Here is a 13,835-nt window from a genome sequence, read left to right as displayed (position 1 = left end):
AATGAGTCTTAGATTCTGAGTTTTCAATAACTGAAAAGTCAATGGATCAGCCTCATTAATTTTGCTGAAACATTTTAGAAAGGAGTAAGAAGATAAATTCCATGCAATAAATATTAATCTTTTGATTTTGGAAGGCTAACCAAAGGGACCAAATATGGTTATTTCTGCATAAATATAGAAAATTTCCAAAGATTTACAGTTAAATGTTCAATAAAATTTACTTTTAGTTTTTGTTCATTCTAAAATGTCACAGATTTAAAATTGGGTCAGAGAAAAGACCATCTTCTACAATACATAAACTTTTCTGTTTCCTTAAGGATAAATTTATGGTTTTGTTAGATATACCTAAGCTATTTCTAAACATCTATTTATTTAAGGCTAAATATTATATTCCAGATTACTGAGTCATAAATTACTGATTACTGAGTCATAAATACACTACATAATATACAGTAGTATGATACTGTGCCATTAATCTATTGCACCTAAAAAGTCACTGGGTACACTAAAATGTAAACATAAATAGCATGGAATATTTAATTCAATTCTGAATCACTACGATGCTTCATGATAAGTTTGGCTACTGCTCAGGTACAGGGTAAACTGGGCTTCTGCAGCAAGTTGTAAGGTTGGAAGGGTTCCTGCTTCAATGGGAAAATACACATGATACATTTACTACAGAGATACAATAATTATAAGAATAGAAAATCAATAGTTTTAAAAAACAAATTCTTCAATAATCCACTAAAATAAAATTTTATATCCACACTTAAGATTAAAACATACAAAATTGAAAATACCATAGCCAGTGTATCATTATATATAGTAATAAATGTTTCAGAAATGAATGAATAAACATGATGGGACTGGTCTACTCTAAAAGCAGGGTACTGCTGGACTCGATGGAAAAGACCCTGATGCTGGGAGGGATTGGGGACAGGAGGAGAAGGGGACGACAGAGGATGAGATGGCTGGATGGCATCACCAACTGGATGGGCATGAGTTTGAGTAAACTCCGGGAGTTGGTGATGGACAGGGAGTCCTGGCGTGCTGTGATTCATGGGGATGCAGAGTCGGACATGACTGAGCAGTTGAACTGAACTGAATGCTAAATTGAAAAATTTTAATATTTTAAGAGATTATTAAAAACTGAGGAAAGACTGGGAGGAAAAGATTTGCTTTGCACTTTAAAGTGCGGAAATAGGTATCAATCAAAATAATGCTGTGTCATTCAGAAAGCTATGATCATGGCATCTGGTCCCATCACTTCATGGGAAATAGATGGGGAGACAGTGGAAACAGTGGCTGACTTTATTTTGGGGGGGCTCCAAAATCACTGCAGATGGTGATTGCAGCCATTAAGATTAAAAGACGCTTGCTCCTTGGAAGGAAAGTTATGACCAACTGAGATAGCATATTAAAAAGCAGAGACATTACTTTGCCAACAAAGGTCCGTCTAGTCAAGGCTATGGTTTTCCCAGTGGTCATGTATGGATGTGAGAGTTGGACTGTGAAGAAAGCTGAGTACTGAAAAATTGATGCTTTTGAACTATGTTGTTGAAGAAGACTCTTGAGAGTCCCTTGGACTGTAAGGAGATCCAACCAGTCCATCCTAAAGGAGATCAGTCCTGGGTGTTCTTTGGAAGGACTGATGTTGAAGCTGAAACTTCAATACTTTGGTCACCTGATGCGAAAAACTGATTCATTGGAAAAGACCCTGATGCTGGGAGGGATTGAGGGCAGGAGGAGAAGGGGATGACAGAGGATGAGATGGCTGGATGGCATCACCAACTCGATGGGCATGAGTTTGAGCAAGCTCAGGGAGTTGGTGATGGACAGGGAGGCCTGGTGTGCTGCAGTCCATGGGGTCTCGCGGGGTCTCTGACCTGAACTCTGTGAGGGCCACCCTCAGAGGGCATGAGCACCCTGGGAAACCATGTCATGGGTGTGCGTCATCACACCCTAAAGCATTCCCAGGAACTGCTGCTAATGATCCAAGCCTTCTCTGTATGTTACTTATGCAATTGCATTTCTGGATCCCAGTGGAAAACTTTCCTTTATCTCTAATAACGTCAGTTTGGCTAGTCTTCAGGGTTGAATTATGACTTTGAGACTGGATAAGGTCTGCAAAAGAAGATTCCAGGCAGAACCAGAGTGAAGGACAGGTTCAGTAAGGGCTCCAGATACACTGTGTATTTTGTGCGCTGCACAGAGACGCAGTCCTGGGAACGCGCAGATGTAACTGCTGCCTTGGCTTTGTTCCTGGAGCGCTGTCCCTGGCACAAAGCAGAGGGAGGCGCGCCTATTTCAACCCACCAACACTAAAGAAATGTCTTTTTGTAATGCACATAAAAGCCTATGTGTGCTAGCCCTGGGTTTGTAGACAGGAAAGTGTAAAGCTTTTTTTGAGGACTCTTCAGGTTTTGTTAAGATATGACTGGCTTGTCCAGAGTAGATGGCTCATGTACCGTGGGGTGGGCATTACTATTTGCCAAAAGAAATCTTGCATGGAGGCCTAAAACGGAAACCGGATAAAAGCAGCATCAGAGCTGTGTCCCTGCTCCATTTCCCGTTTCTGATCGTATGGGAGCCCTAAGGCTCTTTTGCAGAAACACTGGGCCCTGCAGTTTAAAAATCACTATTATAGAGCAGTCATTGGGCTTGTAAGGCTGGAAAGGTGGGCCTGACTCAGCTGTGCAGGGCACTGAATGCTGGAATAAAGAGGCTGGTTTAAAGAGGTACTTAACATCATGAAGATGCCTAACCTCTGTCTTTAATTAGGGATACTGATTTCCTCAAGGAAACCAAATTTCCATAATGCCAGAAAATGCTTATCATTACACTGGTCTAAACTTTTACAGATTAAACTATAATGAAAATAATGGCAGTAAAATGCTCATATATCTGTTTCAATTTAGCAATCACCTTTGTTTACCTTATATGGTTCTACAACTACTGAGTTAAACTTCGGTTTAGTATTTATATTCTTTTAGAAAGTTCAATTCAGAGTAAAGAACTGATTTTATGAATTTTCTATTACACTTTTTAGACAGTATAATGTGTTAAATCCTTTGCAGAATGATATAATCAAGTGCTTATTTACAAGCTGAAAGAAACCTTCGGGTTCTATGATATTCCATTAAGAACAATTAAAATATTTCTTTTGAAAAAGAGGAGGTCTAATACATGTGGTTTAAAAATGAATAAAAACAGTGACTCATTGAATCACATAAAGCAACTGGCAACAGACTAGAAATTTGCCCTGTTAATGACAGGAGACTGGAAACAGGGAAGAAAGCTGCACTTTTTTCTTCTTAGAAGAAATGTCAATTTAATTTGTCAATATTATTTGCAATGGAATTAGAATACTTGCATGGATAAAAGGAGGTCAAGTCTGTGTGTCAGTTGCTCAGTCATGTGCGACTCTCTTCGACCCCATGAAGTGTGGCCTGCCAGGCTCCTCTGTCCATGGAGTTCTCTAGGCAAGAATAGCGGGTAGCCATTCCCTTCTCCAGGAGCTCTTCCCAACACAGGGGTCAAACCTGGGTCTCCTGCCTTGCAGGCAGGTTCTTCACCATCTGAGCCACCAGGAAAACCCAAAGGCAGGTCAAGAGTGAGTCACCAGCTCAAACGGCCCTGCTCTGGCCTCGCGTCAGCCTCACACCGCAGGCTCGGGGAGTTTAACTGCTCCTGAGCCCCTCTGCTGTCAGGCAAAGCTATGCAGGAAACAAAGCCGTTTATACAACAGTTTCATTCTGTCCAATAAAAAAGGGGGCTTTTCATTTTGAAGTATTTTTTTCTCATAATTAATCTTGAGTAAAAAATTTTTGAAGATTTTTACAAAGCACAATGAAATTATGATAAAGAACTAAATATTTTACAATTGATTCTTTTGAAATAGGTAGAAGCATGTGTGTAAAATGTTCTAGAATCCTAGAAAGCTTAATTTTAAAAGAAGTCACTTCACTGAGCTTTCGTTCAGTGGGCTTAAATGTAGCTCAGACTGGCAGCATTTAACAAATTAACGTGATCCATGAGGTCAGGGAAGCATTTCACAGGGTCAGTGACACAGGGCAATTCAGTATTTACTGACAAAAAATTAAACTCAAAATTATTCCTTGAACATAAACTGCCTTTAGAAACTGAAGCTATATATTCCAAGTTATATGTCTGTAATTGTGTGTCATATGTACAAACTGCCTCAAACTTCTAAATTATCAAATCAAATTGAAAGAAAGAACCATGAAAAAAAATATAAAAGGTGAATGACAATGGTTAAGATGCCCAAGTTTTCTATGAAGCATGTAGGAGGCCAAAGGACAAAGTTAGCACTCTTAAAAGGCTTTCATGATTTAGCTCATACATATATGTAAGGCAGTTGCTAAGAAAGAAAATCTTTATCCTATGTTTAATCAAACCAAACTGAGGAAGCAAATGTTTGAGTATAGATCACAGTGTCACCAACGGGGCTGACTGGAACAGTTAGTATCAGCAGATTCAATATAACTGAATTTTTTTTTCCTCATAATTCTGACTGGTAAAGTGGATGGTTTACTAAGTCTTTTTATTTCTACTCCTCACTTGAATTTACAAAAAGCTATATATTAATTTTTCCTCGAAGACCAATAATTTTAGTAAATACACTGAGGCATTAAAAATGAGAACAGTAACACAACAATAAAATGCAGGTATTTCAGAAAAAAACATACCTACTAATGTTACAGCAGTATAATTTACCAAGATATCATGTTTTGGAATAAAATAATGACCCTAAAGCATATTTAGTAAAAATTTTTAAACACGTTATTAGAAATATCACACTCAGAGTTAGGGGTGAGTCTAAATTTGTCCCCATCACTATTAGCCCAAACACAGAGCCCTGCTGGTTCTCAGAGAAGTCTTTTGTAGCATACAGGTGTTATTTGGACTGGATCATCTCTACAGCAACATTTCTAAATTCTGTGATTCCTTGTTGCTTTCACCATTTTTACAAATCCTTCCGGCACTAAACCAAACAACTGACAGACAAACCCACCCAACTGCTATTTTCCCCCAGGATTTTCCAGCTTGAGAGCTAGAAATCAGTGAACTACTGATGCTTATCTGACAGTATGATCTTAGAAATACTTTGCTTCCAGTGAAAAGGTCTGCTTGGGTTTTCTCTCCTACCTGACGGAAGGAGGAAAAGGTCCTGTCCTGAGGATGGTCGGCTGCCAGAGCCAGGAGGTTTCGAATGTTCGATGACGCTGTGCCTTGCGGGAGGCGGGGGAGGCGGGAGGGACGGAGGCAGGGCATCAAAAGCATCTTCGCCTGCGTTTAAAGAAAGGCCAGGATCAGCAGCAGAACTTCGGGCAAAACTAATCATTTCCTCTCACTGCTTATAAAGAACTTCACCTGCAGTGTTTATACAGCAGTTGACTGACTTTGAGAGTGGGAGCTGATTATTTTGTGGGGGGTGTCTAGAGAGAAGTACAGACACAGACACACATGGGTACATGCAGACTCTCTCAGGTCTTCCTGTTAAAAAGCTGTATGGCAGGGTATGCAACAGCTTATTATTCATTTGTAACCTTTATAATATCAAGACATTAGAGGTTTGAACTAAATGTTATAAGATCAACATCATCAAAATAGAATTTTTGTTGAACAGTAAGAGTTCATAGTCTAACTGGAAAAATCACAAATGCACACAAATTTAATGTCACAAAATAAATTATCTTTTAAAGTTTGCTCCACTGGATTTTAATTCATTTAAACTAATGCTCCCCATATATTTCATCGTCAAAATATACAGAAAATGTGCCTGCAGGAGAGGAACATCATCTTTTTCCATTTACCAGGTGTCTCTAGAGAGGCATAGTTAAATACAGAACTCCCTCTGTGGTGGTCCCAAAGCGAGTTACTTACATTTGCATAGTTCCCCGCTTTTGTAACGATAAAATACTGCAGCAGATTTTTATGTCTACTTAGGTTTCACCTGCCACATCTTACTATCTCCTATTCATATTTTTCCTCATCTTGATTGTTTAAAAAATAAAATTGCAGTATATGTATTTCTGCAAGCAATTGCAAATACTTGTGAATTAAACGGAGTATAAATACCTACATATTCTAGTAATAAATAATTCTTCTGGATTTAAATATATTGACTTGAATATAAAGGTATATTTAAATCCAAATGGTTTCACCACTCATCTAGCTTGCCTTGGGAAAAACATTCAGAATATTTTCTCTAATGATCATTAGAGAAATTTTTCTAATGTGAAATATAGGAAAGTATAGGAAAGAGAGCTTAGTTCTTAGTATCATTTGAACCTTTAGCCATCTCCTACACTATCTTCTTTATTCACATCCTTTATCCACCCCTACTGTTATTTTCCCCACCCTGAGATTCCCATATACCATACTAGGCACATGGATAAGGCCTTGATCTGAGGAGCTTAGATTCCACAGAGTTCCATAAAAAGTTCACAAATGATTCAGAGGTGAAAGTCCCATAGGTCCCACATAGAAAGAGATGCCTTGTAAGAGGGAAGAGGAAGGTAGAAAGTGGCATTCAGCAAGGTGTTACCCAGAACAGGAAGGTCTGGGTATCAGGGGCTCAAAAACATTTGTTAATCAAATACACTCTGGAGAAGGCAATGGCAAGCCACTCCAGTATTTTTGCCTGGAGAATCCCATGGACAGAGGATTCTGGCAGGCTACAGTCCGGGGCATCGCAAAGAGTTGGATGCAACTGAGCGACTTAACACTACATCAAATACAAGGATGGTATGTTCTAGGCTGAGTGAATAGCATAAATAAAATATGAGATGTACATGAAGAGTCAAAGGATGAGTTACATGCTGCTGAATGGCAGAAACCAACACAACACTGTAAAGCAATTACCTTCCAACTAAAAATAATTTTAAAATGAGGGTTGGAATGCTTCTCTGCATTGTCCAATATGGTAGTAACCATCTACATACAGATATTTAAATAAACTACAATTCAGTTCTGTGGTCATACATACAGATCTTTTATGTCACCACATAAAGTTCTACAGGACAATGCTGATCTAGTCATAAAGACTTGGGTAACCGGTGAAAAACCAGCATAGAGGAAGAAGCAGAAGAAAAGAAAAAGCCTGGTGGTAAAGAAGGAAGTTGGGAGGCCCTTGTAATCCATGCAGGTGACAGTAAAACACGGAACTGCAGGAAGAACAGAAGCAGGACCTTCAACGGTGTAACTAGAAATAATGGTGTCTCTGGGGGAAGAAAAATGGAAAAGTTCATTTCCAGTAGCCTAATAATTCAGATAAGCTCACCAAAGAACCTTCCTCATACATTATTTTATGTTATGGTGACACGTTGTGAAGCTTTAACTTCCAAAAGTTTTGTCTTCCTTTAAAAATAGGGTGAGAAGCTTCCTACCTAAAATTAATGAAATAGACACCTGCACCAAACAACTTTTAAATACATATACACCTGTGTGTACCTTCACACATAACACACACACACATATTAAGTGTACTTCATAGCAAAATTGGAAACAAATTGAGATTATTTCTAGCTGCAATGATTATGAGAGAATGTGTTTTTGGCTCTCTGCAATAAAATATATAATTCCCCATAATGTAATTTAGCTAAGTGGAAATGGGTTATTATATACTGAAAGAAAAAGTAAATACACATTCAGTCAGAATTGTACTTAAAGAGAATCTCAGAAGAATACTCCAAATCCCTAAGAAGCGCAAGCACCTGGGGGAATGAACAGTGCCCTCCTGAGAGTGTGGACATGAAGAGACAACAGATAAAACCCTGACCGATGCCAGCTACTTACACCACTGTTTCAACCATCTAAGTGGAATCACGGTCACATGAACTTGAGGCCACCATCACCTGGACCCTGCACTCTAATTCAGACAATTCCAGAACCCGACAAGGCTGCACTGCATTGAACCCTGAATTCTGATCATTCAGATGTGAATTGAAAGAGATGGCAGAGTGGCTTGTTTGAAATTGTTTTAAAGGTTTCAACCTAACGGAGGGATGAGGAGGTCATAATCAGAGGGCGTCCTGTTGAGTGAAGACCCGTGCTTTGCACTGTCCCGGGCTGCAGGCCTGGCGGGCAGCAACGGCACTGGATCGCAGGCTGAGTCAAAACCATCTCCTAGAGGATGACACAAAATCTTAATGTATCTTCAGTACGACAGCGGCGTGGGATTTGCCTTTAAATTCTGACCGTTAAGATGCAGAAGACAGAGAGGATGTTTTATACATACCCTTTAAATATGCGCCTAACTCAGGGATGTTTGATTTCTTCATCTCTGAGGATGTGCCATGTGTTCCATTCAATATGCAGTGACCGTTATCACAAGATCTGAAGCAGAAGTCAAAGGACAGAAATCGTTAAGGGTCATTGCTTTCCATTTAAAAGTCATTTGGGGGTGGGGAGATGATGGGAACCAGCAACCTCGCTCATATGATAAAGTTGGAAAATAAATACCATTAATTTACTTTTCTGGAAAAAGTGCAGGTAATATCTACATACTATTACTCAAATACTTCTACAAAGCAGAAGTAAATATTCCATAGAAGACAATCTTTTTTTTCTTTAAGTGAAACCAACAATTAAAAGGGCCACAAAACTGTTCATATCCTAAACAGACTTGTGGAATTAACATACAATTTTGGAAGATTTCCATATTATCAAGTTTTTGAAGAAAAAAAATGTAATATGCAGGCAAAAACATGTAAAAGTCCCAGTGACTTCATTATTGATTAGTGATACTTAACAGTGTATTTTTATTTCTGTAATTTAAGCTTTCCTTATAAAAAACTGGAACCTATCAAGGAAGGAAAGAAAGTCAGAGTCGCTCAGTCGTGTCTGACTCTTTGCAATTCCATGGACTATATAGTCCATGAAATTCTCCAGGCCATAATACTGGAGCGGGTAGCCTTTCCCTTCTCCAGGGGATCCTCCCAACCCAGGAATCGAACCGGGGTCTCCTGCATTGCAGGTGGATTCTTTACCAACTGAGCTATCAGGGATTTAGCAACGAAGGAGAATTATTAAATACTCAGAAAGTCCATAAAAATTCAGATAGGCATTTTCAAAGAACAGGAGCCTAGGGCATAATTTCACTATTGCCATGAACAAAACTCTGGTATTTCTGTCAGGTAAGTAGAAAAATGACTTTAGCAAAGGCCTTGGGTACACACCAGATATTTTAATCTGGGTGTCTCTAAAAGGACAATACTTACTAAACAGGTATTTTTGTTGTTGGCTTTAATGCTTTGGAATCAATCTATGAACACAATGCTAAGTCCAAGGCATAGGAAGAGAAGCATTGAGCTTATTTTGTCTTCGGAATATAACTGTGCAGCAGCAGGCTCTCTGCTCACTCTGCTCACAAACAGCTGCAGAAAGCAGAGTTTATATTTTACTTTTCTCAATTTACCCTGACTTCTTGGGGCAAAGTAAAAGTACATACATAATGGAGGAGATATTGGACATCTGAATAGTTACTGCCAAGTGCTTCATCTGAAATCCACTTCCTTTCTCTCTAGTGGCCACATCTCTTTAAGGGGACAGAGACGGTTCATTTAAAAATAGTTATCATGTATTTTCATAAAATGATGGGTTTTTACTGAAACTGAATTATTCATCTACAGTTTAACATTTTCTATATATTGACAATTTACTTCTCCTGATATTCCAAAGAGAGGAAAAATGCAGAAAGAAGGTATCTAAGTTTAGAGTGCTTTGGAGAGGACCTAAGAAGATACTTCATCCATCAGCTCTCAAGAACAATCAAATAAAAAATTCACTCCAATTAAATTTAGGGATTATCAACATTTATTACTTCTCTATAACTGTAGAAAGATGGTAATGGTGGTCATAAATTAAATTTATTTTCAGGATTTCAGAGGCCTGTCACCAAAAATCTCATTGAATATGATGTGACAATTAAAATGTAAAGTCTTAAAATTATACCCCTTACCTACCCAGTGATGAAAATAAGTGAGATCCCAAGGAGACCAAAAACAAAATCTCATCTTATTTCAGTTTTTAAAATTACTACAAATTTTTAAGCACCAAGGGAACTGAAAATTTTAACAGTGGATATTTGATGTTAAGGAATAACTTTTTTCTTTAATAAGAGCAATAGACATTCGGCTCTTCTAACATAATAAATTATTACCTCTCAGTTATTTCTCTGTTTTCTCAATGATACTGTTTTACCAATAAATGCCCTAAAGGCCAGCAGTCTGCAAAAGAATGCTGGTTTTCACTGTGAAACGTGAAAGTGAAAGTGTTGGTTGCTCAGTCGTGTCTGACTCTTTGTGACCCATGGACTGCAGCCCGCCAGGCTCCTCTGTCCATGGGATTCTCCAGGCAAGAATGCTGGCATGGGTAGCCATCCCCTTTCTCCAGGGGATCTTCCCAACCCAGGATCTTCTGAGCTCAGACGGTGAAGAATCCGCCTGCAATGTGGGAGACCTGGGTTTGATCCCTGAGTTGGGAAGAATTCCTGGAGGAGGGAATGACAACCCACTCCAGTACTCTTGCCTGGAGAATCCCATGGATGGAGGAGCCTGGTGGGCTACAGTCCATGGGGTCACAAAGACATGGCTGAGCGGCTAACACTGTGAACTATGAAGCCCTGGGTGGCTGACTATTAATAACCCTGGTTAACAACTGTGCGGAGTGCTGTACTATGATAATTCTAAGCACGTAATTCATTAAGGCAGATCTCTGCTTTAAATGGAAACTTGCTTCTCTTTTTCCAAGTATTATAGTACAATACTAGAAGAAAGGCATCAAAACATTTTTTTTTAAAGCTATTTCTTCTGGAAAGAAAGGAAAACTCCACTCATAAAACACTCTGTTGACTGGCTTGACCTCAGAAAGAAACGGCACACTACGTAAAGATGACATAGACGACTGAAGTGTCCAACAGCTCTCCTGTTCCCAGTCAACAGAGGCTGCCAGGCAAGAGGCTGGGACGTGAGCAGCAGCTGAGCGCTCTTCCGCATACGCCAGGCAGAGCTCCAGGGGTGTAATTACACAGAGAAAGCTCAGGAAAGAAGTCTGAGGCTGAGATTTGACTTCCTGAGTACTAAATATACTTGGAGAAGGAAATGGCTACCCACTCATGTACTCTTCCCTGGAATATCCCATGGATAGAGGAGCCTGGCCGGCTATAGTCCATGGGGTCACAAAGAGTCAGACATGACTGAGCATTCACTGAATGTTAATATGTCAGATGTAAAAAAAAAAAAAAAGCAAAATATTATATTATGATTTACTAATTCAATTATATAAATGCAGAGTCATAAAGACAATCTAATATTTCAATACACACCACCCATTTTTAATAACAAAGACCGAGGGTGTCTCTATAGGAGGAAGAATAAATAGCTGACAAGAAGAAAAGAAAGCCAAACACTATTCCTCACATGCTTGTTTAATCCAAGGGAAAGTAAAAATAGTACCTGATAAAAATAGTTAAATAATTTGTTTCAATTCTTCAAGATCTGAAGTAGGTAGCACATCAAGAAGGAAAATAAATGTTATACTAGTCCTTATATCATGAAGAAAAATTCTAAGGAAGGTTGGTATAATAACTCGTTTCTAAGCAATAGCTTTCCTTCATGAGATACGTGCTTAGAAGTGATAAAAAGTGTTGAAAATACCTTACTGACAACCCATGAATTAATCACCACTATATGTAACCAGACTTCCCTGGTGGCTCAGAAGGTTAAAGCATCTGCCTACAATGTGGGAGACCTGGGTTCAATCCCTGGGTCGGGAAGATCTCCTGGAGAAGGGAATGGAATCCACTCCAGTACTCTTGCCTGGAAAATCCCATGGACGGAGGAGTCTAGTGGGCTACAGTCCATGGGGTTGCAAAGAGTCGGACACAACTGATTGACTTCACTCACTCATATGTAACCTACAGCAAAGTTTTACTAGGGTATAATTTGTTTTTTTGTGGGGGGGGGGGCAACAAATTATTCCATCAGACTTATTAGTCAACTAATTTAGTCAGAGGGCTTCCTAGTTAATGGAAATCTGCATCTTTTTGTTTTCTCTGAAAGTCATGGAGAAAAACAGTATTATAGGTGGAAGAGGTTTTGAGCAAGAAATAAAAGGTTTTTCAGTAGACAGATGTGATTCAGTTTAAAAACAAATACCACAAATGATACTGCTTATCCAGATGTGAGGTGACAAAAAATGGCCCGTATTCTTACCGAGGAGGAGGTTTTGCATTATGACAATGAGATGGCTGTGAATTCAAGGAAACAGGATGGGATGAAGGAATCTTGTATTCATCGTCATCTTCCTCTACCGGGCCTCTTGTTTTCTCTGAAAGGGAATTCGCTAATGGACCAGTACACCTACCAGAGGGGGAAGAAAAATCCAGTCTAGTTTTAGCATAATAATTTAGGACAGGCAACTCTGATGTGACCTATTTAAATCAAAGAATCTATGTTGTCTCTTGGGTTCATTTTTTAATTACAGGGTAACATCCTAAGGGCTATTCTTATACTAAACACAAATGAAAAGGATTTTTAATCTTTTGTTAAGACCCTATTGATGAAATAAAAGCATTTTTATACTTATAACTTTAAAATGGCACAATAAGAGAAACCAGTAACCTATCAAATAAAATGAAAAGGTCCTGGAGTTGTAAGTGAAAGCATAAAGTTATTTACATCAAAGTTAGTAAAATATTAACATTTGTTCCAACTTAAATTTGTAAATTAAGATGATATATATACATGGATGATTGTTTTATATATTAAGTATTTATAGGTCAAATTTCAGTCTCCTGTATTATGTATAGTTGAAAACAATCCAGTTTCATTAATGAAACAGTTCTTTCTCCTGCAAAGTTACAATTCAGATTGTTAATTTTTGCCCCAGCAACAGCTAAGATCTAAAAATGACTGGAACAATTAGAAGTAGATAATAAGAGATAATAAGAGAACTTAATAAGTCTTTAAGTGGCGTCTACTGTTTTCATGGTGCAAATTTCCTGGCTATATAAAAAAAGAATGAAAATATATAAAACAATTACCTAATAAGAAATTTTTTCAAGCATTTTACTCATTCATGTGAGTAAATAAAGTCAATTAACAAGCCCAGAATACTTCTGTGTTTTTCTTTAAACAGTTATTGTTAATGGAGTTTACTCTAAACCCTTGCTCACACCACTGAAAAACACCAGGGTAGAGACACAGAAACCTACTGTGGCCAACTTCAGGACAACCAACTAGTTTGCAAGACACTGGAGGTACATACAGATCCAAAACATTTTGTGAATCATGAACCTCAAGATAAACCTGTTAATTTCTTTTTTTTTTTTTTAAATAAATCTTTGTGACTGCAATTTTGCAACACCTTCTGTAGAGGGAGCAAGAGGCCTTTGGTATATGAGCCATCAAGACAAACAGTTTTTTCATTTTTATTTCTCCTTATTGGTTTGAATGAAAGCAACTTTAAGAGTTTTTCTCCCTGCCCACCACAAGAAGACATTCTGAAAAACCGAAAGGTTCTCAAATTTAAATCATATATCAGAGTCTCTAGGAAGTTCAGAGATGAATTTTCAAGTCTATTTTTGCCCGTCTTTGAAGATTTTTTCAATACTAATTTTTGAATTCTTGTTTGTTTGAGCGACCTTGGGATTCAAAATGACATTTCAGGGTGAAATCAAAGCACAGTGATGTGGGGACAGGAGTCCACTGCCACCAGGCTAATAACCCAAGGGTGATACCCACCACGGTGTAACCTGGAAAGATGTGCAAATGAAAGATCCCAAAAGAAGGCCACTGAGTCCATGGACT

At 38.4% G+C, this 13,835-nt stretch overlaps 1 protein-coding gene across 8 annotated transcripts in view; it reads right to left on the bottom strand.

The window, feature by feature from the left end:
• Positions 1-13,835, bottom strand: part of CBLB (Cbl proto-oncogene B) — a 210,177-nt gene that overhangs the window by 14,051 nt on the left and 182,291 nt on the right. For 5 of the 8 annotated variants that reach the window (XM_020897518.2, XM_020897521.2, XM_020897519.2 and 2 more), the window contains 4 exons: positions 12,240-12,386; positions 8,264-8,361; positions 8,020-8,151; positions 5,170-5,310 (listed from right to left, as the gene is read on the bottom strand). In XM_020897518.2, coding sequence (XP_020753177.1) covers positions 5,170-5,310; positions 8,020-8,151; positions 8,264-8,361; positions 12,240-12,386 — 518 coding nt within the window. The remainder of the gene's footprint in view (positions 1-5,169; positions 5,311-8,019; positions 8,152-8,263; positions 8,362-12,239; positions 12,387-13,835) is intronic. The other 3 variants (XM_020897522.2, XM_020897523.2, XM_020897525.2) reach the window with 3 other exon arrangements.

Source organism: Odocoileus virginianus, chromosome 25, assembly GCF_023699985.2.
Source record: "Odocoileus virginianus isolate 20LAN1187 ecotype Illinois chromosome 25, Ovbor_1.2, whole genome shotgun sequence".
Lineage (NCBI taxonomy): Eukaryota > Metazoa > Chordata > Mammalia > Artiodactyla > Cervidae > Odocoileus > Odocoileus virginianus.
This window is presented reverse-complemented; position numbering and strand designations above follow the sequence as displayed.